Source organism: Heterodontus francisci, chromosome 19, assembly GCF_036365525.1.
Source record: "Heterodontus francisci isolate sHetFra1 chromosome 19, sHetFra1.hap1, whole genome shotgun sequence".
Lineage (NCBI taxonomy): Eukaryota > Metazoa > Chordata > Chondrichthyes > Heterodontiformes > Heterodontidae > Heterodontus > Heterodontus francisci.
In genome coordinates, this window is record NC_090389.1 from 88,766,818 (window position 1) to 88,794,034 (window position 27,217).

At 49.0% G+C, this 27,217-nt stretch overlaps 1 protein-coding gene across 3 annotated transcripts in view; it reads right to left on the minus strand.

Moving 5' to 3' along the window:
- Positions 1-4,511: 4,511 nt before the first annotated feature.
- Positions 4,512-27,217, minus strand: part of LOC137380288 (sodium- and chloride-dependent taurine transporter-like) — a 104,352-nt gene continuing 81,646 nt past the window's right edge. For all 3 annotated transcript variants that reach the window (XM_068052185.1, XM_068052187.1, XM_068052186.1), the window contains 5 exons: positions 25,557-25,694; positions 22,821-22,923; positions 14,782-14,882; positions 12,305-12,475; positions 4,512-9,655 (listed from right to left, as the gene is read on the minus strand). In XM_068052185.1, the coding sequence (XP_067908286.1) occupies positions 9,503-9,655; positions 12,305-12,475; positions 14,782-14,882; positions 22,821-22,923; positions 25,557-25,694 (666 nt within the window). In that variant the 3' untranslated portion in view covers positions 4,512-9,502. The remainder of the gene's footprint in view (positions 9,656-12,304; positions 12,476-14,781; positions 14,883-22,820; positions 22,924-25,556; positions 25,695-27,217) is intronic.

The following is a 27,217-nucleotide window of genomic DNA, read 5'->3' on the forward strand; positions in this document are numbered from 1 at the left end:
CTCCAACAGTGCAGCACTCCCTCAGTACTGACCCTCCGACAGTGCAGCAATCCCTCAGTACTGACCCGCCAACAATGCAACACTCCCTCAGTACTGACCCACCAACAGTGCAGCACTCCCTCAGTACTGACCCTCAGACAGTGCAACACTCCCTCAGTACTGACCCTCCGACAGTGCAGCAATCCCTCAGTACTGACCCGCCAACAATGCAACACTCCCTCAGTAATGACCCTCCAACAATACGACACTCCCTCAGTACTGACCCTCCAACAGTGCAGCACTCCCCCAGTACTGACCCTCAGACAGTGCAACACTCCCTCAGTAATGATCCTCCAACAGTGCAGCAATCCCTCAGTACTGACCCTCCAACAGTGCAGCAATCCCTCAGTACTGACCCTCCAACAGTGCAACACTCCCTCAGTACTGACCCTCCGACAGTGCAGCACTCCATCTGTACTGAGCCTCCGACAGTGCAACACTCCCTCAGTACTGACCGACAGGGCAACACTCTCTCAGTACTGACCCTCCGACAGTGCAGCAATCCCTCAGTACTGACCAACAGTGCAGCACTCCCTCAGTACTGACCCGCCAACAATGCAACACTCCCTCAATACTGACCCTCCAACAGTGCAACACTCCCTCAGTACTGACCCTCCGTCAGTGCAGCACTCCCTCAGTACTGAGCCTCCGACAGTGCTGCACTCCTTCAGTACTGACCCTCCGACAGTGTAGCACTCCCTCAGTAATGACCCTCCAACAGTGCAGCAATCCCTCAGTACTGACCCTCAGACAGTGCAACACTCCCTCAGTACTGACCCTCCAACAGTGCAGCAATCCCTCAGTACTGACCCTCCAACAGTGCAACACTCCCTCAGTACTGATCCTCCGACAGTGCAGCACTCCCTCAGTACTGACCCTCAGACAGTGCAGCACTCCCTCAGTACTGAGCCTCCGATAGTGCAGCACTCCTTCAGTACTGACCCTCCGACAGTGTAGCACTCCCTCAGTAATGACCCTCCAACAGTGCAGCAATCCCTCAGTACTGACCCTCCAACAGTGCAGCACTCCCTCAGTAATGACCCTCCAAAAGTGCTGCAATCCCTCAGTACTGACCCTCCAACAGTGCAACACTCCCTCAGTACTGGCCCTCCGACAGTGCAGCACTCCCTCAGTACTGACCCTCAGACAGTGCAGCACTCCCTCAGTACTGACCCTCAGAGAGTGCAGCACTCCCTCAGAACTGACCCTCCAACAGTGCAACACTCCCTCAGTACTGACCCTCCGACAGTGCAGCACTCCCTCAGTACTGACCCTCAGACAGTGCAGCACTCCCTCAGTACTGACCCTCAGAGAGTGCAGCACTCCCTCAGAACTGACCCTCCAACAGTGCAACACTCCCTCAGTACTGACCCTCCGACAGTGCAGCACTCCCTCAGTACTGACCCTCAGACAGTGCAGCACTCCCTCAGTACTGACCCTCAGACAGTGCAGCACTCCCTCAGAACTGACCCTCCAACAGTGCAACACTCCCTCAGTACTGACCCTCTGACAGTGCAACACTCCCTCAGTACTGACCCTCTGACAGTGCAACACTCCCTCAGTACTGACCCTCCAACAGTGCAACACTCCCTCAGTACTGACCCTCCGTCAGTGCAGCACTCCCTCAGTACTGAGCCTCCGACAGTATAGCACTCCTTCAGTACTGACCCTCCGACAGTGCAGCACTCCCTCAGTACTGAGCCTCCGACTGTGCAGCACTCCCTCAGTCCTGACCCTCTTACAGTGCAGCACTCCCTCAGTACTGACCCTCAGACAGTGCAAGACCCTCTCAGTACTGACCCTCCGACAGTGCAGCACTCCCTCAGTACTGACCCTCTGACAATGCAGCACTCCCTCAGTACTGATCCGCCAACAATGCAACACTCCCTCAGTACTGACCCGCCAACAATGCAACACTCCCTCAGTACTGACCCTCCAACAGTGCAGCACTCCCTCAGTACTGACCCTCCGACAGTGCAGCAATCCCTCAGTACTGACCCGCCAACAATGCAACACTCCCTCAGTACTGACCCACCAACAGTGCAGCACTCCCTCAGTACTGACCCTCAGACAGTGCAACACTCCCTCAGTACTGACCCTCCGACAGTGCAGCAATCCCTCAGTACTGACCCGCCAACAATGCAACACTCCCTCAGTAATGACCCTCCAACAATACGACACTCCCTCAGTACTGACCCTCCAACAGTGCAGCACTCCCCCAGTACTGACCCTCAGACAGTGCAACACTCCCTCAGTAATGATCCTCCAACAGTGCAGCAATCCCTCAGTACTGACCCTCCAACAGTGCAGCAATCCCTCAGTACTGACCCTCCAACAGTGCAACACTCCCTCAGTACTGACCCTCCGACAGTGCAGCACTCCATCTGTACTGAGCCTCCGACAGTGCAACACTCCCTCAGTACTGACCCTCCGACAGGGCAACACTCTCTCAGTACTGACCCTCCGACAGTGCAGCAATCCCTCAGTACTGACCAACAGTGCAGCACTCCCTCAGTACTGACCCGCCAACAATGCAACACTCCCTCAATACTGACCCTCCAACAGTGCAACACTCCCTCAGTACTGACCCTCCGTCAGTGCAGCACTCCCTCAGTACTGAGCCTCCGACAGTGCTGCACTCCTTCAGTCCTGACCCTCCGACAGTGTAGCACTCCCTCAGTAATGACCCTCCAACAGTGCAGCAATCCCTCAGTACTGACCCTCAGACAGTGCAACACTCCCTCAGTACTGACCCTCCAACAGTGCAGCAATCCCTCAGTACTGACCCTCCAACAGTGCAACACTCCCTCAGTACTGATCCTCCGACAGTGCAGCACTCCCTCAGTACTGACCCTCAGACAGTGCAGCACTCCCTCAGTACTGAGCCTCCGACAGTGCAGCACTCCTTCAGTACTGACCCTCCGACAGTGTAGCACTCCCTCAGTAATGACCCTCCAACAGTGCAGCAATCCCTCAGTACTGACCCTCCAACAGTGCAGCACTCCCTCAGTAATGACCCTCCAAAAGTGCTGCAATCCCTCAGTACTGACCCTCCAACAGTGCAACACTCCCTCAGTACTGACCCTCCGACAGTGCAGCACTCCCTCAGTACTGACCCTCAGACAGTGCAGCACTCCCTCAGTACTGACCCTCAGAGAGTGCAGCACTCCCTCAGAACTGACCCTCCAACAGTGCAACACTCCCTCAGTACTGACCCTCCGACAGTGCAGCACTCCCTCAGTACTGACCCTCAGACAGTGCAGCACTCCCTCAGTACTGACCCTCAGAGAGTGCAGCACTCCCTCAGAACTGACCCTCCAACAGTGCAGCACTCCCTCAGTACTGACCCTCAGACAGTGCAGCACTCCCTCAGTACTGACCCTCAGACAGTGCAGCACTCCCTCAGAACTGACCCTCCAACAGTGCAACACTCCCTCAGTACTGACCCTCTGACAGTGCAACACTCCCTCAGTACTGACCCTCCAACAGTGCAACACTCCCTCAGTACTGACCCTCCGTCAGTGCAGCACTCCCTCAGTACTGAGCCTCCGACAGTATAGCACTCCTTCAGTACTGACCCTCCGACAGTGCAGCACTCCCTCAGTACTGAGCCTCCGACTGTGCAGCACTCCCTCAGTCCTGACCCTCTTACAGTGCAGCACTCCCTCAGTACTGACCCTCAGACAGTGCAAGACCCTCTCAGTACTGACCCTCCAACAGTGCAACACTCCCTCAGTACTGACCCTCTGTCAGTGCAGCACTCCCTCAGTACTGACCCTCAGACAGTGCAACACTCTCTCAGTACTGACCCTCCAACAGTGCAACACTCCCTCAGTACTGACCCTCTGTCAGTGCAGCACTCCCTCAGTACTGACCCTCAGACAGTGCAACACTCTCTCAGTACTGACCCTCCAACAGTGCAACACTCCCTCAGTACTGACCCTCTCAGTGCAGCACTCCGTCAGTACTGAGCCTCCGACAGTGTAGCACTCCTTCAGTACTGACCCTCCGACAGTGCAGCACTCCCTCAGTACTGACCCTCCAACAGTGCAACACTCCATCAGTACTGACCCTCTGACAGTGCAGCACTCTGTCAGTACTGACCCTCAGACAGTGCAACACTCCCTCAATCCTGAGCCTCCGACAGTGCAACACTCCCTCAGTACTGACCCTCAGACAGTGCAACACTCCGTCAGTACTGACCCTCCAACAGTGCAACACTCCCTCAGTACTGACCCTCTGACAGTGCAGCACTCCGTCAGTACTGAGCCTCCGACAGTGCAGCACTCCCTCAGTACTGACCCTCTGACAGTGCAGCACTCCGTCAGTACTGAGCCTCCGACAGTGCAGCACTCCCTCAGTACTGACCCTCTGACACTGGGATGTGAACCCATAATGGAGGTGAGGGGGGAGTGTGTTACTGTCTGAGCCATGGCTGAAGTTACCTGACGAGTAAGAAACGAACCAGAACCTTCAGTGAAAACTGTAAACATTTATTAATTTTTTTTTACTCGTTTTATTTTTCCACACGGTACAAGGTCAAAATGTCTAATACAAGTCTCGAACCATCACCTAAGAAAGCACAGGACACGTGAATATACGGTATAATATAAATACATATCTTTTATATCTTTTCTTTCCTTCTAAAAAAACCGCAAACTGCTAATAATGGAAGGGCTAACCTCACTCCACAACAGCACAAATGGTCAGGATCAGAGAGGAATGAACAGGAATCACTCAGCCTTGCCCATTAACAACACGAGGGGGAAAATTAAAGAATGTTTCCTCTCCCTCCCCTAACACACTCATTGGAAACTCTTCTTCCACTTTAAGAGAGGGGAGAGAGAGAGAGGGAAGGGGGGGAGAGAGTGAGGGAAGGGGAGGGAGAAAGAGAGTTAGATAAGGGGAGGGAAGGGGAAAGGGGGAGAAGGGGAGAGAAAAAGAGGGTCACTCCCTCAGTGACAGTGTGAATTTCAAATGTTGAGTTGATGAGGGAGGGCACCCGGTCCTCATCTCCCTCCCCCACACTCTCATTTCAAGCCTTATTGTGGGCCAAAGGCTGGAGGGTCAGGGGTGAAAGTTCCTGCCAACTAAATCAAAACAAATCTACAAAAGAATAGAATTACCTGTCTGTACATGTCGAATTAGGAGACTCACACCTTCTCAATGTTTTAAAAATAAAAAAAATACACATTTTTTTAAAAGCTTATTCACTATTAATAGTGTAGTTTAATATCTACGTTCATGATGCAAAGTTTTGACACAAAAAAACCAGAGTAATGATAAAATGTGACAGTGAAGTTCTGGGCTGGTCAATATTTACAGATGGAGGAATAAGTCAACAGTTTCTGGGGGAATTCTTTCTGCGTGAATCAGATTTACATTGCCAGTGTCAGTCAGGATTTTCAGGTCAATGAGCCCAAATATAAAACACTGCAGCACCACAAGACGATGTATCTTCTGTTAATACACTTGTACGTCACCTTAAACATTAATCAAAGCAGCCAATTCCTTTATAACACTGTACAGTTCAGTGTAGTGCTGCTGCACTAGGGCCACATACAGCCCGACTTCCCCATGAGGTTGATGCCAGTGCAATTTCCATAGTATGCAAATACCTTCTCTCTCTCTCTCTCTCTCTCTCTGTGCGTGGATCTGAATGGTACCCTGTTCACACCAACTGTGAGCTGGATCAATGCCCGCTCCTCACCATCTCCCAGCAAATTTCCACTTGCTCCTGCATTGACCCTTTAATCTATCAGGTCCTCAATGCCCATCTCCAGACCCGAAACCCACTCAAGGTCGACAGAGAAAACTATAGTCCACCAACAAAAGATCTTCCAGATGTCTGACCACTCTGTGCCCAAGAGAATTACTGGGGAGGGGATTTTCACTGTAAGAGATTTCACCCGGACATGTTGGTGTTATGACCCAATGTGTGTGCTGAGCAAACTTGGTTTGGTAATCCATATTTAACCCTCTGAAAGTAACATATTTTTACAAGCGGTCAAACTAAAAAAAAACCCAAGTCAAAAATAGTTTTTAATACTTTCTCGTGCCCTTGTGAAATGTTCTCTGAAGCTGATTCAGCTGTGCAAAGATGAATGCATGGAGTGCAGAGATATGTAGAGGTCAGAGTCATGCTGTGTTATTAAACGCGGGAGTCAGGGTTGGAGTGAACTCAGGTGCGTGAGATCATGGAATGAGCCTGAGGTGGGGTAGGAGTTGGTGGGAATCTCTGGCAGTCAACACCCTATGACGATGGAGAGGGATTGGGATCGGGATCAGGAGGGCCCCTCCTCCCCCTCTTCCAGGCTCACTGGGATCGGCAACCCTGATTGGTTGGTATTCCTGGAGATTTTATCACATGACCTCCCAACACACCCAGTCAAATCGCCTTCCTTCCCCATCCCCCATCTGTGATAGTTTTAGAACTTATAAACAGATGTGTCGGAAGAAAATGAAGAAACACATCATTTCGTTATCAGAGTTGTCTTCACTTTTTAGCTAACTCACTGCTCACAACTGCGGAATCCTGTCTGTTTAATCATTCACTTGTCAGTTTGACAGTGTTAATATAAACAACTGGAGCTCTGAGGCAGACTCCCCACTGTCTCACTGATCTAACTGCCAAAATGACCCAATATTACAAGATGAGTAGCCACAGCCCCACCTTGTGCTTAGCCTGGAGTCTGAGGACTTGAGCAGAATATAACTCGTGGTGGTGTGAAATATTTATGCTCTGTTCACTGGGACTGAAATGAAATGAAAGTCAATCAGGAAGAATATGCTCTCCTTTGTCTCTGCAGTTCCTCTTCCCTCCTACAATCTCCAGACTAAAGCAATGCAGCAAACCAGTCATAAAGACTCCTCCTCGTCCTCCTCCACTCCCCCCGGCACCACTGCCAGCCTTGGTATTATCGTGCACTGTGACCCCTCACTTTGGTTGCTCGTTAACAAAAATTGATAATATTCATTCTGGCTGTGTCTAGACAGCTTGTGTATCAGCTGCATGCAATACTGGAGGGTGTGGACAGGTTGTGTTGGTGAAGGATGGAGGTGAGAGCAAAATTGGGTGCGTCTCGGTGTGATATCCCAGAGGGTTATGGCATTGCTTTCAATAACCGTCCCAGAATGACTGGATAACTTTATTTTCATACATTCTTGGGATGTCAGCGTCACTGCAGTTGCCCTTCTCTAATTGTGCTTGAGAAGGTGGTGGTGAGCTGCCTTCTTTAATATAACTGAGGGACTTGCTAGGCCATTTCAGAGGGCAGTTAAGAGGCAACCACATTGTTGTGGGTCTGGAGTCACATGTAGGTCAAATTAGGTAAGGGCAGCAGGGCTGAACTCATTCAGCTAATAGGTTAGGAATGGAGATTCATGTTTGGAGGCAACTGGAGAAGGGGAAGGGGTGTATTCCATCTTCAGCCAGTGCACAGAATGAGCTGTAGCAGGGCTGTATTAACCAGATGACCAACAGGCACCCTGGGCTGGTCTGCAAAGTGGGGCTAGCCTGTCTGACGGTCTAACGTGGATGCGAAGATGAATGAATGTTTTGGAAGTTTTGCTCGATTCTCTTGAGGCGAATCCGCGGGTGTTAGCCGTGAACCTCCCTCTCAGGAGAACAGTTGGCTGTTTTTTAAAAGCATGCTCTCGGGGTGAGGGTGTCATTGGCAAGGCTGGCATTCACTCCCCATCCCTAGTTGCTCCTCAAGAAGGTGGGGGTGGGTTTACTCTTTGAGTCGTTAAGTAGAGATTGTGAGAGTGTGGAAGGGGCCAGAACCAATGGGTTTAATTGGTGATCACTGTTGTCCAAAAGACAAAATCAGCTCCCACTGTCCAAAGACTCACCTTCTAATATTAAACCTCAAAAGCCATTCCCTTCTGTCCGGATTACTGTTAGACGGGGTGTTGGGGGGGAGACTGTGGGAGTCGGGGGAGGGGCAGGAACAATTTGGTAATTTTAACTAGGTGTCAGGATGGAACCAATACACGTACTCTCATCCACCCACTTTCTGTTCTGCACAGACAAGTAATTTAAAACAAAAATAAAATAAATGTTTGGATACCGGCCAATGATTTGAGTGGGATGAGCTCAATCTGCAGAACTATTAAACCCGTTGTTACAACAAATGCAGTGTGTACGAGAGAGCGAGAGAGAGAGAGAGACTGAGGGTGTCTTAACTCTATCCTGACTTGTATATCCAGTGATACAGACTAGAAGCACTGTGTGTGCTGCAACATCTACAACACATCGCAACAGAATGATAAAGCCGATAACAAGGGTATTACAGATTGAAAAATAGGCTTCATACAAAAAAAGAACAAGGGTTAGAAAATCTTCATTGGATGCCCTACAACATTGATACTGAAATCAGTATTGTTATATACACAATGAGTGTAGTTAAAAAAAGCCACAGGTACAATGTCAAATTATTTCTTTCACCACGCACGCACGCACACACACACGCACACAAAAAAACTTAAAACATTGTGCAACATATTTTTTTTAAAGTTTTTTGTAAATCTATCAACTGCAAGTCATTCATAAAACAGCCCCTGTTGCTAAAACCCCAGTGCACCTCTCTGCAATGGGACTACACTAATAATGGGTGGTTTGGTCCAGTGCGTCGTGGGTGAGGCCCCTCCCCTTGACAGCTGGGAGAGGGAGGGAAGGGGCAGGGGGAGAGAGGATGGGGTGGGGGGGAAACAGTGGATGGAGGGGAGAGGTGGGAGGAGGGGAAGGGGAGAGGGAGGGGAGGGGAAGGGGCAGGGGGAGAGTGGAGCGGGTGGGGGGGAACAGTGAGTGGAGGGGAGAGTGGGAGGAGGGGAAGGGGCAGGGGGAGAGTGGAGGGGCTGGGGGGGGGAACAGTGAGTAGAGGGGAGAGGTGGGAGGACGGGAAGGGGAGAAGGAGGGGAGCAGACACCTCTAATGCAACAGTGTTTTGAACTGAATTCCTGTTCCTTGAATATTTCACCCCCAAAAATTAAAAAAAAACGTAGGGAGGTGGTATCGGGGGCCCGATGCTTCATCTCCCTATCACATCACTGAGGCAATCGGGCCGCCTCGACCTGCTACCAGCTCTTGAAGATCTGTACATCAGAATAATGCGTTGAAGTTTATGAGGGGGAACAAGAGGGGGAAGAGGGGAATTGAGCAGGATCACCTTAATGTTGGAAAGACACCCAACGTCTTCTCACACAGTTTAGAAAGCAAGATCTAGCCTTCAGATTGGAGTGAACAGTGTTTGAAACACTTGCTAGTGATTGCTTGAACAAGATACGCAGGTTAGTTGCTTCCATTGTTTTATTTACTGTGACCACTGAAGAATTAGCCATTGAGTTCAGACCTAGGGTCTAGAGTGAGCACTGCTTTTGTGAATGGGCGGGGTATCTGGTCCTAGAAAGGCTAGAGTTTATGGCAAAAAAAAAAGCACAATTTTAGTCTCTCATAGAGAGCTTACATAGCAGTCTCTATTATTATCTGTGTGGGTTTTCCTACATCATTTCCTGCAGTCCCATTGGGACTGAGTGGAACTGTGGCCTCAGCATCCAAAGCTAGGTCTTTTGGTTTCCTTCCTTCTCCCTTGGGTGCAGTAAGCATCTTTATCCGCTGGAGGAGGGAGAACAGAGAGGCAGGAGGATTAGAACTGATAACAACAAAAGACAGACAAGTTCACAGCACATAGGAACAGGAGGAGGCAGCAAGTAATTAAGAAGGCCAATGGTTTGTTAGCTTCTATTGCAGGAGGATTTGAGTACAGGAGTAGTGAAGTCTTGCTTCAATTGTATAGAACCTTAGTTGGACCGCACCTGCAGTACTGTGCGCATTTTTTGTCCCCTTACCTTAGGAGGGATATTATTGCCATAGAGGGAGTGCAACGAAGATTCACCAGTCTTGTTCCCGGGATGGTGGGACTGTTCTATGAAGAGAGATTGGGGAAACTGGGCCTGTATTCTCTAGGGTTTCGAAGAATGAGAGGTGATCTCATTGAAACCTACAAAATACTTAAAGGGATAGACAGGGTAGATGCAAGTAAGATGTTTCCCCTGGTTGGGGAGTCTAGAACCAGGGGACACAATTTCAAAACAAGGGGGAAGCCACTTAGGACCGAGATGAGGAGAAATGTCTTTACTCAGAGGGTTGTGAATCTTTAGAATTCTCTACTCCAGAGGGCTGTGGAAGCTCAGTCATTGAATATGTTTAAAGTAGAGATTGACAGATTTCTAAATATCAATCACATAAGGGGATCTGAGGATAGTGTGGGAAAAGGCATTGAAGTGGATGATCAGCCATGATCATATTGAATGGTGGGGCGGGCTCGATGGGCTGAATGGCCTACTCCTGCTCCTATGTTTCCTATTCAGCCCCTCCAGACTGTCCCACCGTTCAATTAGATCATGGTTAATCTGCATCTTAACCTCATCTCCGAGCACTGGTTCCATATCCCTTTAATCCCCTTTAACTAATGAAAATCTGTCAATCTCAGTTTCAAAATTTTCAACTGACCCCCAGCCTCAACAGCTTTTTGGGGGAGAGAGTTCCAGATTCCCACTCCCCTTTGTGTGAAGAAGTGCTTCCTGACATCACCCCTGAACGGCCCGAATCCAGTTTTAAGGTTCTGCCCCCTTGTTCTGGACTCCCCCAACCAGAGGAAATAGTTCCTCTCTATCGACCCGATCAACTCCTTTAATCATCTTAAACATCTCAATTAGATCACCCCTTAAGCTTCCATATTCAAGAGTGTTGGTGACATAAGTATGGAATTATACAATCTGAAAGGTACTACACAAATGCAATTTCTTTCTTTCGTGCATAGGATGCAGAAAAAAATCTCCCTGAACACAGCATCCCAAGTGGAGCCTAGTTACAGCTCCAAATAGCTATAAGATAACTTCCAATCCTTTGTACAGCGGCCCTTTTGAGATAAAGGCCAACATTCCATTAGTCTTTTAAATTATTGTTCGTACATGTTCACTAGCCTTTACTGATTTCTGAACCTAAATCCCGAAATCTTTCTGCACACCAACAGTCCCTCACTTCTCATCATTTAGTGAATACTCTGATCTGTCTTTCTGAGGTCCGAAATGGATGACCTCAGACATTCCCACAATGAACGCTATCTGAGCATAGATCTGGGCCCAGATGTTGGGAGGGTCTCCTTTCCCCAGACAGTAGTGGGCCTCTGGAAAGTGTCAACTCTGCCTTCAACAGGGAGCTGGACTGGTTCCTCACTGGGGCAGAGGACACATCATATAGAGGCTAAGAAAGTGCTGCAAATACTCAGCAGGTCACTGACCTGAAACGTTAACTCTGCTTCTCTCTCCACAGATGCTGCCAGACCTGCTGAGTACTTCCAGCATTTCTTGTTTTTATTTCAGATTTCCAGCATCCGCAGTATTTTGCTTTTACCATATAGAAGCTAAGTGTTTTTATGGATAACTCTATATCTGTGGGATCTCCTGGACTGGTTTTGATCACCTGAAGGGGTTGGAAAGGAATGTTTTTCCATTATTTGCCTCTCCCAGGAGATTACATAGGGGCAGTGGGGGAGGTGGTGTTTATTGGTGAGGGGGAGGCTGGATGACGGATGTTTAGTCACAACAGAGGTGTTCAAAAGCATGCATAGTTTTAATAAACTGTTTCCAGTGGCAGGAGGGTCGGTAACCAGAGGACACAGATTTAAAATAATTCGCAAAAGAATCACAGGGGAGATGAGGAGATTGTTTTTTACACAGTGAGTTGTTGTGATCTGGAACGCGCTGCCTGACAGGGCGGTGGAAGCAGATTCAATAGTAACTTTCAAAAGGGAATTGGATAAATACTTAAAAGGAAAACCTTTGCACTGTTATGGGGAAAGAGCAGGGAGAGTGGGACTAATTGGATAGCCCCTTCAAAGAGCTAGCACAAGCACAATAGGCTGAATGGCCTCCTTCTGTGCTGTAAGATTGTGGGATGCCCCAGCCATTATGAAGTGTGGGACAGGCTTGATGGACCAGATAGTCTTTTTATGGCAATCATTTTTGTATGTTTGTATCTTTAGAAGAATATATTAATAGGATTAGATTAGTCGGGGTGAGGGGAGGCTCTAATGAAACATAAACAACAGCATAGACCAGTGGGGCCGAATGGCCTGTTTCTGTGCTGCAGATTCTATACAATTCTAAAATCCCAAAAGATGTTTCCATTGGGTTCCATTCTATCACCAGGTGGGAACCTTGTCCTCAGGGAATAAAAATCTAGCATCCATTAAAAGCTTACCTCAATTATTGGCCCATCTGAATGAATAATCTTGACAACCACTACCAGTGGGATGCATATCATGGAGGAAAGAGCCAACATCCAGCCCAATCCTTCTGCCCAGTCAGGGTACTTGTATATTTTGTTGTAGGTCAGTGGTGTGTACTTGGCAAGGGAGAAGATAAAACAGGCCTACATGGGAAAGAGCAAAAGAACAGTTTGTTAAAAACACTCTGGTGTTACCAAGTCAACAATCGCTAGGCAATGGATCTAAGTTAACCACATGCCATCAAACTGCTCCACCCCATCAGCTCTCCATTCTGGAGATCAGAAAGTTTGGGTCTGAATGGGCACGTTCTTGGATTCCTGATATAAGGGTATGAGCCCTGGGCTACAGCAGTGCAGTATTTAGCTCCCTGAATTGATGATTAACCAGAGGACACAGATTCGAGATAATCGGCAAAAGAACCAGAGGGGAGACGAGGAGAATTTCTTTTACACAGTGAGTTGTTGTGATCTGGAACGCGCTGCCTGAAAGGGCGGTGGAAGCAGATTCAATAGTAACTTTCAAAAGGGAATTGGAGAAATACTTGAAGGGGAAAAATTTACACGGCTATGGGGAAAGACAAGGGGAGTGGGACTAATTGGATAGCTCTTTCAAAGAGCCGGCACAGACACGATGGGCTGAATGGCCTCCTTTTGTGCTGAAAAGCTTCTAGGAGAACATGAGTTAAAAAATCCCACCGTGACAGTTTGAGAACTTCAGCTCAGTTAAAAGTAAAATATGGAAATTAAAATCTAGTATCGCAAAGCTTATTGGGTTGTTGTAAAAACCCAATTGGTTCACTAATGTCCTTACCCAGTCTGGACCAACATGTAACTCCAGTCCCACACCAGCATGATTGATTTTTAGAAGTTCTGGCAAGCCACTCAGTTGTAATTGGGCAACAAATGCCAGCCTTGCCAGTGATGAACACATACCGAGAATGAATAACAGAACAAAAATCTCTTTGTTGACTATTTTAACAGTCCCAACAGCTTTAAAATGATTTGCTTATAAACAGCCTAAAGAATTGGGCCAGTTCACCAGTACCAGCACAAGGAGGGTAATCCTTAATCAAAAGAGTCATATTGTATATTTGAGACCACATCTCGAATACTGTATGCAGTTTTGGTCTCCTTATTTAAGGAAGGACGTAAATGCATTGGAGGAGGTTCAGAGGAGGTTTACTATCTGGAATGAGCGGGTTGTCTTATGAGGAAAGGTTGGACAGACTGGGCATGTTTTCACTGGAGTTTAGAAGAGTGAGGGGAGACTTGATTGAAGTTTATAAGATCCTGAACGGTCTTGACAAGGTGGATGTGGAAAGGATGTTTCCTCTTGTGGGGGAGTCCAGAACTAGGGGAAACAGTTTTAAAATTAGGGGTCGCCCATTTAGGACAAAGATGAGGAGAAATTTTTTCTCTCTGAGGGTTGTGTGACTTTGGAACTCTCTGTCTCAGAAGGTGGTGGAGGCGGGGTCATTAAATATTTTTAAGGCGGAGGTGGATAGATTCTTGTTAGGCAAGGGAATCAAAGGTTACCGGGAGTAGATGGGAGTGTGGAATTCGAGACACAAACAGATCAGCCATGATCTTACTGAATGGCGAGCAGGCTCGAAGGGCCGAATGGCCTACTTCTGCTCGTATGCTTGTAAGTGAGAAATGCTACTATTAATCCATCCAGGCAGGAACAGCACGGGGTAGAAACAAAGTAAATCTACCTCTACACTGTCCCCATCAAACACTCCCAGCGCAGGTACAGTACGGGGGTTAGATACAGAGTAAAGCTCCTTTACTGTGTCTGAACCTCAGTCTAGGGAAGCCCCTCGGCTGCCTCGATGTAAACTATTTCCAGTGATGAGGTAGTTTCTGGGCAAAAGTGAGTCATGTTGTGTTGCGAAGCCAACATTAACTCAAAACTGGATTGAAATGGATCCAAATTCATTTCTTATGGGACCAGCAATCTGGCCTGGTTTAACACCCAGAGCTCGAGTCCCACTTCAGGGCTTCAGCATAAAAATCAAAGCTGACACTCACACAGTGCGGTACGGAGGCAGTGCTGCACCGTCAGAGGTGCCGTCTTTCGGATGAGATGTTAAACCAAGGCCCCGTCTGCCTCCTCAGTGAATGTAAAAGATCCCATGACCCTATTTGGAAGATGAGCAGGGGAGTTCTCCCCGGTGTCCTGCTCAGTATTTATCCCTTAACCAACATCACATAAACAGATGATCTGCTTCTTTTCACAATGCTGTCTGTTGGATCTTGCTATGTGCCAATTGGCTGTTGCGTTTCTTATGTTACAGTAGTGACTACACTTCAAAAGTACTTCATTAGCTGTAAAACGCTTTGGAACATGCTGAGGACGGGAAAGACACTATCAAAATGCAAGTTCCATCTTTCTTTCTGGCACTGCTTTCAGGCGATTGATCAGTGAAGGATTGAGTTGCTGGACTCACCATGCACAGTAGTGGAGTGATCACTGTCCAGCTCCACTTCATCCAAATCCCTGGCCTGTAGCCAATCATGTCTTCGATTGCATCATAGAAATTATCAGCTCCTGTTGTGGTTTGAAAGGAGTTATGTTATTAAACTGTGAGACAAGGGATAAGGTTACACACACTGCTTCAACCTCCCATTGCCTGAGCACCAGTGTCCACTGTCTGTTCTGGTAGCAGACACTGGAGGCCTCCCTCAGTCCATCACCACAAACCCTCTGACCAACACAGTCGGCAAAAGTTCAAACAACAATAGCTTGCATTTATACCCCTGTCCCTATTTAGTTTCCTTCTTCTTGGCTGGTTTCAGTTTTACTCTAAATTTTTCTCTTGCTTTTGCTTTCAGACAGCAGCTGTTCATCATTCTGCCATTCGCACCTCCTCGAGACACATCTTTTGTTTTTTTACTTGCCCTATTACCCCTCCCTTTGGTCTTGTACCACCAACTCTTTTGTCATTTACTCTCTCCTGCCCTGCACCCTATCACAGACCTACCATTTTGTTCTTCTTCCCATTCCGCCCCCCCCCCCCCTTCACTTGCTTAAAACCTATTACATTTCTAACTTTTCCCAGTTCTGATAAAAGGTCACAGACCTGAAACGAGCTGGATTTCCTGCTACAGGGAGGCTGCCTCCATTGAGATGGTGGTCTCTGCATGTGGTGGGGGGGCCAGCACACTGGCGGCTGAATGCAGGCTGCAAAATGGTCCCTAATTCTGGCCTTAAACATCTTTATTGGCTGCCCACTTCCATGGGGAAATTCCCTGGTGGGAGGAATGCGTCAGGGAGCCATCCTGAAGTGGCTGCCCCCATTTTCCAGACCCCTCTTGTGACCTCCTCTGTGTGACTGCTCTTCCTGCGTGCACACCTGTGTCCGAGTCTAGAGACCCATGGATCAAATGGAAGCCTGGCTGGCTTTACCCTGCCACTAGTCTAGGGATCACGGAGAACAGGTGCAGGGGCTGAAAACCCTGATCCAGATCCATGAACAGATAGAGCCTGGGATCTTCCTGGACAGTATCACAGTGGGCAGGAGATTTACCCACTGAGCCATTTGGGGAGCAGATACGTTGAAATCGAACACTGAAATTCAGCAGCCAAAAGCTGCTCGATTTATAGATTATCCAGGCAGTCCATATTAGATAATAAACTGCAGCATGCAGAGTCTCTGTTTTCATGCTAAATAGGGATGCCCCCCTCTGTGGGGAGTGTATTCTAGGAAATCCTGGGAATACCCTTCATGATCATACAATCCGCAAAATGAGACACAGACACAGTGGGATCTTTGGGCAGATTCACTAATCACTAAAAGTAGTGACACAAGTTAATAAGGCCATAAAAAACAAACAAAACATCGGGGTTCATTTCCAAAGCCTGAGAATTGAAAAACAGAAGTTACGTTAAACCTGTGTAGAATCTCGGTTAGACCACACTGGAGTACTGAGCACAGTTCCACTCTCCATATTACAAAATGAATGTCAAGGCACTGGAGAAGGTGCAAAAAAAATTTATTAGGAAGGTACTGGAACTGAGCGGTTACACCGATCAGGGAAGTCTGAACAGGCTGGGGATCTTTTCTCGAGAAAGGTGAAGGCTGAGGGCTGGCCTGGTAGAGGTCTTTCAAATTATGAAAGGGTTTGTTAGGATAGACATAGAGAAGATGCTCCCACTTGTGGGTGAGTACAAAACTAGGAGCCATCAATATAAGACAGTCACTGATAAATCCAATCAGGAATTCAGGAGAAACATCTTTCCCCAGAGAGTGGTGAGAATGTGGAACTCGCTCCCACAGGGAGTGGTTGGGGTGAATAGTGTAGATGTATTTAAGAGGAAGCTGGATAAACACATGAGGGAGAAAGGAATAGAAGGATATGGTGATAGGGTGAGATGGAGAGGGGTGGGAGGAGGCTCATGTGGAACATAAACACTGGCTCGGAGCAGTTGGGCTGAATGGCCTGTTTTTGTGCTGTAAATTCTATGTAATCATCCTTTGATGACCAGTTTCTGGTCAACATTAACAACTGCACCCTGAGCACTATGACTGAAAGCTCATTTAAAAAAAAACTAAATCCTCTGTTAAAATATTTCCACACCATTTAACTTTCCAGTGCTGTATTAACGGGGAATGTGAAACTCAGATGGAATATCATAAGGGCCAAAAATGGACAAGAGGGACAGCTGCACATCTGAGGTCAAAATATATCCTAATGTGTTCAGCAAAACTCAGCTTTAGTCGCGTCACAGAGTAAGTGTCCGGAATGGTGTTAATGTAAAATTAGAAACATAATGAGCTGATTCAAACATTGAATGTAATTACAGGGATGGAGATTCTGCAGAACCAGTCCTTTTTCCATTTATAAGAGAGTTGTGGGTTAAAACTAGCCCCAGCTGTCATGTGAATGCTGTGCAGGCACCATGAAGAATATTGGAAAACTATTCTCTCAGAGGGGGAGGGGGAGGGGGAGGGGGGGAGGGGGAGGGGTGAGGCCAAAGCTCTACCATACAGCCTGCCTCCACCTCCTCAGCCATATATCCTACTGGCCACAGCTTCCCCCCCCCCAAGATTCCACTCTCAATGCTGCTCTGTGATTAGCCACTGAGGGGGAACAGAGATTTTAGGCTTCCCTTCATTGCTAAACAAACTAGTGACCATTCCAGGGGAGTGAATTCACAGCTGTGCTGGCACACGGCTCTCAGTAATACTGCTTGTGTGAAGTTTTATGCTGATTTATATTGAATTCACAGCACAGAAACTATTCTCCACACGAGCCTCCTCCCACCCCTCTTCATCTCCCCCGATCACCATATCCTTCTAGTCCATTCTTCCTCAACCACTCCCTGTGGGAGCGAGTTCCACATTCTCACCACTCTCTGGGGAAAGAAGTTTCTCCTGAATTCCCCATTGGATTCATTAGTGACTGTCTTATATTGATGGCCTCACTTCTGGTTTCCTGCACAAATGGGAACATCTTCTCTATGTCTACCCCATCAGGCCAGCACTCAGAATTCTCTGTTCTGGAGAAAAGAGCCCCAGCCTGTTCAGTCTTTCCTGATAGTAATAACCTCCCAGTTCAGGGATCATTCCAGTAAATCTGTGTCCACACCAACTGTCAGAAACATCCTGCATAACAAGTCTAGATGCAGTACTTCCAACACAGCACGAGTGTTCAGATTCAATCACCGTATAACACTGGGGTACAGTACTGGTGAGGACAGGTCTGTCACTGTATAACACTGGGGTACAGTACTGGTGGGGACAGGTCTGTCACTGTGTAACACTGGGGTACAGTACTGGTGGGGACAGGTCTGTCACTGTGTAACACTGGGGTACAGTACTGGTGGGGACAGGTCTGTCACTGCATAACACTGGGGTACAGTACTGGTGGGGACAGGTCTGTCACTGCATAACACTGGGGTACAGTACTGGTGGGGATGGGTCTGTCACTGTATAACACTGGGGTACAGTACTGGTGGGGATGGGTCTGTCACTGTATAACACTGGGTTCAGTACTGGTGGGGACAGGTCTGTCACTGTATAACACTGGGGTACAGTACTGGTGGGGACAGGTCTGTCACTGGATAACATTGGGGTACAGTACTGGTGGGGATGGGTCTGTCACTGTATAACACTGGGGTACAGTACTGGTGGGGACAGGTCTGTCACTGTGTAACACTGGGGTACAGTACTGGTGGGGACAGGTCTGTCACAGTGTAACACTGGGGTACAGTACTGGTGAGGACAGGTTTGTCACTGTATAACACTGGGGTACAGTACTGGCGAGGACAGGTCTGTTGCTGTATAACACTGGGGTACAGTACTGGTGGGGATGGGTCTGTCACTGTGTAACACTGGGGTACAGTACTGGTGGGGACAGGTCTGTCACAGTGTAACACTGGGGTACAGTACTGGTGAGGACAGGTCTGTCACTGTATAACACTGGGGTACAGTACTGGTGAATACAGTTCTGTCCCTGTGTAACACTGAGGTACAGTACTGGTGGGGACAGGTCTGTCACTGTGTAACACTGGGGTACAGTACTGGTGGGGACAGGTCTGTCACTGTATAACACTGGGGTACAGTACTGGTGGGGACAGGTCTGTCACTGTGTAACACTGGGCTACAGTACTGGTGGGGACACGTCTGTCACTGTGTAACACTGAGGTATAGTACTGGTGAATACAGGTCTGTCACTGTATAACACTGGGGTACAGTACTAGTGGGGACAGGTCTGTCACTGTGTAACACTGGGGTACAGTACTGGTGGGGACAGGTCTGTCACAGTGTAACACTGGGGTACAGTACTGGTGAGGACAGGTTTGTCACTGTATAACACTGGGGTACAGTACTGGCGAGGACAGGTCTGTTGCTGTATAACACTGGGGTACAGTACTGGTGGGGATGGGTCTGTCACTGTATAACACTGGGGTACAGTACTGGTGGGGACAGGTCTGTCACTGTGTAACACTGGGGTACAGTACTGGTGGGGACAGGTCTGTCACAGTGTAACACTGGGGTACAGTACTGGTGAGGACAGGTCTGTCACTGTGTAACACTGGGGTACAGTACTGGTGAATACAGTTCTGTCCCTGTGTAACACTGAGGTATAGTACTGGTGGGGACAGGTCTGTCACTGTGTAACACTGGGGTACAGTACTGGTGGGGACAGGTCTGTCACTGTATAACACTGGGGTACAGTACTAGTGGGGACAGGTCTGTCACTGTATAACACTGGGGTACAGTACTGGTGGGGACAGGTCTGTCACTGTGTAACACTGGGCTACAGTACTGGTGGGGACACGTCTGTCACTGTGTAACACTGAGGTATAGTACTGGTGAATACAGGTCTGTCACTGTATAACACTGGGGTACAGTACTAGTGGGGACAGGTCTGTCACTGTGTAACACTGGGGTACAGTACTGGTGAATACAGGTCTGTCGCTGTATAACACTGGGGTACAGTACTGGTGGGGACAGGTCTGTCACTGTGTAACACTGGGGTACAGTACTGGTGGGGACAGGTCTGTCAATGTGTAACACTGGGGTACAGTACTGGTGAGGACAGGTCTGTCGCTGTATAACACTGGGGTACAGTACTGGTGAGGACAGGTCTGTCGCTGTATAACACTGGGGTACAGTACTGGTGAGGACAGGTCTGTCACTGTGTAACACTGGGGTACAGTACTGGTGGGGACAGGTCTGTCGCTGTATAACACTGGGGTACAGGTACTGGTGGGGACAGGTCTGTCACTGTATAACACTGGGGTACAGTATTGGTGGGGACAGGTCTGTCACTGTATAACACTGGGGTACAGTACTGGTGGGGCAGGTCTGTCACTGTATAACACTGGGGTACAGTACTGGTGAGGACAAGTCTGTCGCTGTATAACACTGGGGTGCAGTACTAGTGGGGACGGGTCTGTCACTGTATAACACTGGGGTACAGTACTGGTGGGGATGGGTCTGTCACTGTATAACAGTGGGGTACAGTACTAGTGGGGATGGTTCTGTCACTGTATAACACTGGGGTACAGTACTGGTGGGGACAGGTCTGTCACTGTATTACACTGGGGTACAGTACTGGTGAGGACAGGTTTGTCACTGTGTAACACTGGAGTACAGTACTGGTGGGGACAGGTCTGTCACTGTATTACACTGGGGTACAGTACTGGTGAATACAGGTCTGTCCCTGTGTAACACTGGAGTACAGTACTGGTGGGGACAAGTCTGTCACTGTATAACAGTGGGGTACGGTACTAGTGGGGATGGATCTGTCACTGTATAACACTGGGGTACAGTACTGGTGGGGACAGGTCTGTCACTGTGTAACACTGGGGTACAGTACTGGTGGGGACAGGTCTGTCACTTTATAACACTGGGGTACAGTACTGGTGGGGACAGGTCTGTCGCTGTCTAACACAGGGGTGCAGTACTGGTGGGAACAGGTCTGTCGCTGTCTAACACAGGGGTGCAGTACTGGTGGGAACAGGTCTGTCACTGTATAACACTGGGGTACAGTACTGGTGGGGACAGGTCTGTCGCTGTCTAACACTGGGGTGCAGTACTGGTGGGAACAGGTCTGTCGCTGTCTAACAGGAGGCACAGTACTGGTGAATACAGGTCGGTCACTCTATAACACTGAGGCACAGTACTGGTGAATACAGGTCGGTCACTCTATAACACTGAGGCACAGTACTGGTGAATACAGGTCGGTCACTCTATAACACTGAGGCACAGTACTGGTGAATACAGGTCGGTCACTCTATAACACTGAGGTACAGTACTGGTGAGGACAGGTCTGTCCCTGTGTAACACTGAGGTACAGTACTGGTGAATACAGGTCGGTCACTCTATAACACTGAGGCACAGTACTGGTGAATACAGGTCGGTCACTCTATAACACTGAGGTACAGTACTGGTGAGGACAGGTCTGTCCCTGTGTAACACTGAGGTATAGTACTGGTGAATACAGGTATGTCCCTGTGTAACACTGAGGTATAGTACTGGTGAATACAGGTCGGTCACTCTCTAACACTGGGGTACAGTACTGGTGAGGACAGGTCTGTCGTTATCAAACACTGGGGTACTGTACTGGTGAATACAGGTCGGTCACTCTATAACACTGGGGTACAGTACTGGTGAGGACAGGTCTGTCGTTGTCAAACACTGGGGTACTGTACTGGTGAATACAGGTCTGTCACTGTATTACACTGGGGTACAGTACTGGTGGGGACAGGTCTGTCACTGTATAACACTGGGGTACAGTACTGGTGGGGACAGGTCTGTCGCTGTCTAACACTGGGGTGCAGTACTGGTGGGAACAGGTCTGTCGCTGTCTAACAGGAGGCACAGTACTGGTGATTACAGGTCTGTCACTCTATAACACTGAGGCACAGTACTGGTGAGGACAGGTCTGTCACTGTATAACACTGGGGTACAGTACTGGTAGGGACAGGTCTGTCACTGTATAACACTGGGGTACAGTACTGGTAGGGACAGGTCTGTCACTGTATAACACTGGGGTACAGTACTGGTGGGGACAGGTCTGTCACCGTATAACACTGGGGTACAGTACTGGTAGGGACAGGTCTGTCACTGTATAACACTGGGGTACAGTACTGGTGAGGACAGGTCTGTCACTGTATAACACTGGGCTACAGTACTGGTGGGGACAGGTCTGTCACTCTATAACACTGAGGTACAGTACTGGTGGGGACAGGTCTGTCACTGTATAACACTGGGGTACAGTACTGGTGGGGACAGGTCTGTCACTCTATAACACTGAGGTACAGTACTGGTGGGGACAGGTCTGTCACTGTATAACACTGGGGTACAGTACTGGTGGGTACAGGTCTGTCACTGTATAACACTGGGGTACAGTACTGGTGGGGACAGGTCTGTCACTCTATAACACTGAGGTACAGTACTGGTGTGTACAGGTCTGTCACTCTATAACACTGAGGTACAGTACTGGTGGGGACAGGTCTGTCACTCTATAACACTGGGGTACAGTACTGGTGAATACAGGTCGGTCACTCTATAACACTGAGGTACAGTACTGGTGGGTACAGGTCTGTCACTCTATAACACTGAGGTACAGTACTGGTGGGGACAGGTCTGTCGCTGTATAACACTGAGGTACAGTACTGGTGGGTACAGGTCTGTCACTCTATAACACTGAGGTACAGTACTGGTGGGGACAGGTCTGTCACTGTATAACACTGAGGTACAGTACTGGTGGGGACAGGTCTGTCACTGTATAACACTGGGGTACAGTACTGGTGGGTACAGGTCTGTCACTCTATAACACTGAGGTACAGTACTGGTGGGGACAGGTCTGTCGCTGTATAACACTGAGGTCGCAGCATGTTTTCGTATATGACTGTTCCCGATGTGTCTGATCCCATTAAACAATTTCAGAGGAGACAAGGCCAGCAATAAGTTAATTGTTGGTGATATGAACTGTCCATTCAAGGTACAGATGAAGAGAATGAGACACTTACCATACACCCAAGCTATTGCAATACATTCAAAGAATGCCACCCAGAGAAGGCACATGCCGCTGGCTGCATAGTAGTCAAACAGCTGGAACACATACAACCCACCCTGTAACAAAACAGAGAACACAGCGTCACTCAGAATAAAGAGAAGAGGCCCTCCATCCATCTCCCCCTGCCTCCATCACCCCTCCATCCATCTACCCCTGCATCCATCACCCCTCCATCAATCTCCCCCTGCCTCCATCACCCCTCCATCCATCTACCCCTGCATCCATCACCCCTCCATCCATCTCCCCCTGCATCCATCACCCCTCCATCCATCTCCCCCTGCCTCCATCACCCCTCCATCCATCTACCCCTGCATCCATCACCCCTCCATCCATCTCCCCCTGCCTCCATCACCCCTCCATCCATCTACCCCTGCCTCCATCACCCCTCCATCCATCTCCCCCTGCATCCATCACCCCTCCATCCATCTCCCCCTGCATCCATCACCCCTCCATCCATCTCCCCCTGCCTCCATCACCCCTCCATCCATCTCCCCCTGCATCCATCACCCCTCCATCCATCTCCCCCTGCCTCCATCACCCCTCCATCCATCTCCCCCTGCCTCCATCACCCCTCCATCCATCTCCCCCTGCCTCCATCACCCCTCCATCCATCTACCCCTGCATCCATCACCCCTCCATCCATCTCCCCCTGCCTCCATCACCCCTCCATCCATCTCCCCTTCATCCATCACCCCTCCATTCATCTCCCCCTGCCTCCAACCATCTCTGTCTCCCTCCATCCATCCCCATTCCCTCCAACCATCTCCCCCTCCCTCCAACCATCTCCGTCTCCCTCCATCCATCTCCCCCTCCCTCCATCCATCTCCCCCTGCCTCCATCACCCCCTCCCTCCATCCACCCCACTCCCTCCCACCATCTCCCCCTCCCTCCAACCATCTCCCCCTCCCTCTATCTATCTCCCCCTCCCTCCATCCATCTCCCTCTCCCTCCATCTCCACCCTGTATCTCTACCCTCCCTCCATCTCCACCCTGCCTCCGTCTCCCCTTTCCATCTCCATCCTCCCTCCATCTCCCCCTCCCTTCATCTCCGCCCTCCCTCCATCTCTGCCCTCCCTCCACCCCCTCTATCTCCACCCTTCCTCCATCTCTTTAAAATTAGGGTCGATAGAGAGAAACTATTTCCTCTGGTCGGGGAAGTCCAGAACAAGGGGGAAGAACCTTAAAATCAGAGCCAGTCTGTTGAGGGGTGATGTCAGGAAGCACTTCTTCACACAAAGGGGGGTGGAAATCTGGAACTCTCTCCCCCAAAAAGCTGTTGAGGCGGGGGGTCAATTGGAGTTTTCAAGACTGAGATTGATCACGTTTTGTTGGGTAAGGGGATTAAGGAATATGGATCCAAGGTAGGGAGATGAAGTGAAGAGACAAATCAGCCATGATCAAATTGAATGGTGCGACAGGCTCAACGGGTTGAATATGACTTATTCGTGTTCCTTATTGCATTGCCGTTTGTGGGATCTTTCTGTGCACCAATTGTCTACTGCATTTTCATGCATAATGACAGTGACTAAACTTCAAAAAATGACTTCATTGGCAGTAAAGGGCTTTTGGCCCTCCTCAGGTAGTGAAAGGTGCCATAGAAATGCAAGTCTTTTCTTTCTATGGTGCGATATCCCTGTTTCAGGGTGTATCTGAGCTCCTGGCTGCATCTTCAACAATTTCATGAGTTCAGGTAACTGACAGCAACAGGAAGAGAATTCAAGGAAAAAAGATTCTGCATATTCTATTTGTTCAAACAGACACCGTCTCACAGATCCTCCCTCTTGTTACTGCTACACAACTGGAGCCAGCTCACTTGTGGCACTGTCGTGGTAACCAGAAGCAGCACAGAAAATCTCCATAGCTATAGGAGTTCCTAACTCTCCAGGATTGCCCAGGAGTCTCCAGGAATTGAAGATTAATTTCTAGGACACTGCTGCAGGCACAAAACCCTGGAGAAAAAGGATCAAAGGGGGGCTTTAAAACATTTATTAGTTAAAAATATTAGATGGGGGGAGTGGGCGAAGGCCATTTGACTGACAGTCAAGAATCATCCAATCAGGTAAGGAAGAGTCTGTTCTCTAGCCAATTGCAATGGGAAGGCGAAGCACCTTGAAGATGGGCGTGTTGGGCGACCAATGGTGAGAGTGTGGAGGTGGGGCACCGCGAGGATGGACGTGTCGTGTGACCAATGGCAGGACAGTGTGGGGTGGGGTAATCGGAGGCGGGAGGTCACGAGATGAAACCGCCAGGAGTGCGTCCAACCAGAGTTAGAATCATAGAAAGTTTACGGCACAGAAAGAGGCCACTTGGCCCATCGTGTCTGTGCCGGCTGAAAAATGATCCACCCATTCTAATCCCACCTTCCAGCATTTGGTCCGTAGCCCTGCAGATTACGACACTTGAGGTGCCTATCCAGACTCCTTTTGAATGAGTTGAGGGTTTCTGCCTCAACTACCCTTCCAGGCAGTGAGTTCCAGACCCCCACCACCCTCTGGGTGAAAAAAGTTTTCCTCATCTCCCCTCTAATCTTTCTTGCAATCCCCTGATTGACAACCCTAAAACCAGTTCAAGAGGATTTGGCGTTTTAGCTGGGTTTCTCACAAACAAATGCGAACGAACGAGGTGGTCGTGTAATGAAACCCGGAGACAAAGTAATAGATGAGAGAGTGGAGGCCTGTAAAGTACTTACTTGAGTCACCATAGCCAGCCCCAGCACGTAGCTGAGTGTGCATGTTATAGCTATGAAGATTTCCCGTCTGTAACCCTTCCTTAGGAAGGATGGGTAAAGATCAACGAGGGAAGTAATCTGCCCTTCAACCTCCACGAACTGTTGGAAAACAAGTCAAAGACAAAAAAAACACATCAGATGTCCTGTTCAATACAATCCATGGGTCACATTCCCAAGATTTACACCCTCCCAGGCACCTCCTGTGTCAATCTAAGCACGTCTATCACTCCTCTGGGATAATTAAATGGATGAGAGAGATTCTGTCCTGTATGAGGGAAGGGGAAAGGGAAAGACAAACTTTCCCGATTCAGTAAACCCAGATGCAACATACAAATATATCCAATCTCTTTTACCAGGGGTCCTATAGGGACTGGACACCCCTCACACTATTGGTCACTGCAACTCCCCCAACCTGCAGCCACTGAGACACGACAGGATTGTCAACCACTGGAAGGCATCTCTGCCGAATCCAGTCCTGCCGACACCTGATGTCCACGTATGCAGACGCCCTCCAACCAGGGTCACTGAATGAAATCCTGTCTGTTACCAAGTAGCGGGGAGAGAGGAGCGGGGGACAGGAGGGGGAGACAGAGGAGGGGGGGAGAGGGGAGTGGGGGACAGGAGAAGGAGTGGAGCAAGTAAGGAAGGGGAGGGAGGAGAAGACGGATGAGAGGAAGGGAGAGAGGAAGGAGTTGGGGAATGAGGGGAGTGAGTGGAAGATGTTAATAACAAAGATACGTGTCTGTCATGTCTTGCTGGCCATCCATGAGGAGGAGTGCTGGACTGGGCTCCATTCAGGTGCAGCAAGTAGGAGAGGGGTCACTTAATCTTAAATTGGAAGATTTAACATTAGCTCCAGCGACCCGGGTTCAATTCTGGGTACTGCCTGTGTGGAGTTTGCAAGTTCTCCCTGTGTCTGCGTGGGTTTTCTCCGGGTGCTCCGGTTTCCTCCCACATGCCAAAGACTTGCAGGTTGATAGGTAAATTGGCCATTAGCAATTACCCCTAGTATAGGTAGGTGGTAGGGAAATATAGGGACAGGTGGGGATGTGGTAGGAATATGGAATTAGTGTAGGATTAGTATAAATGGGTGGTTGATGGTCGGCACAGACTCGGTGGGCCGAAGGGCCTGTTTCAGTGCTGTATCTCTAAAACAAACCTGCAAACCCATTGTAATTAATACACCACAAGATAGTGCCAGAGTTAAATTTCATTTCATCAACGTCCATTTCAGTCAATCTCTTTATCGTCCAGGTGATGCATCTCAGTGCAGGGAATGGCTACAGCACAGGGCTAGATACAGAGTAAAGCTCCCTCTACACTGTCCCCATCAAATACTCCCAGGACAGGTACAGCACAGGGCTAGATACAGAGTAAAGCTCCCTCTACACTGTCCCCATCAAACACTCCCAGGAGAAAAAAAGAAAAAACGGGTTAGATCCAGAGTAAAGCTCCCTCCACACTGTCTCCTTCAAATACTCCCAGGACAGGTACAGTACGGGTTAGATCCAGAGTAAAGCTCCCTCCACACTGTCTCCTTCAAATACTCCCAGGACAGGTACAGTACGGGTTAGATACAGAGTAAAGCTCCCTCCGTACTGTCTACGTCAAATACTCCCAGG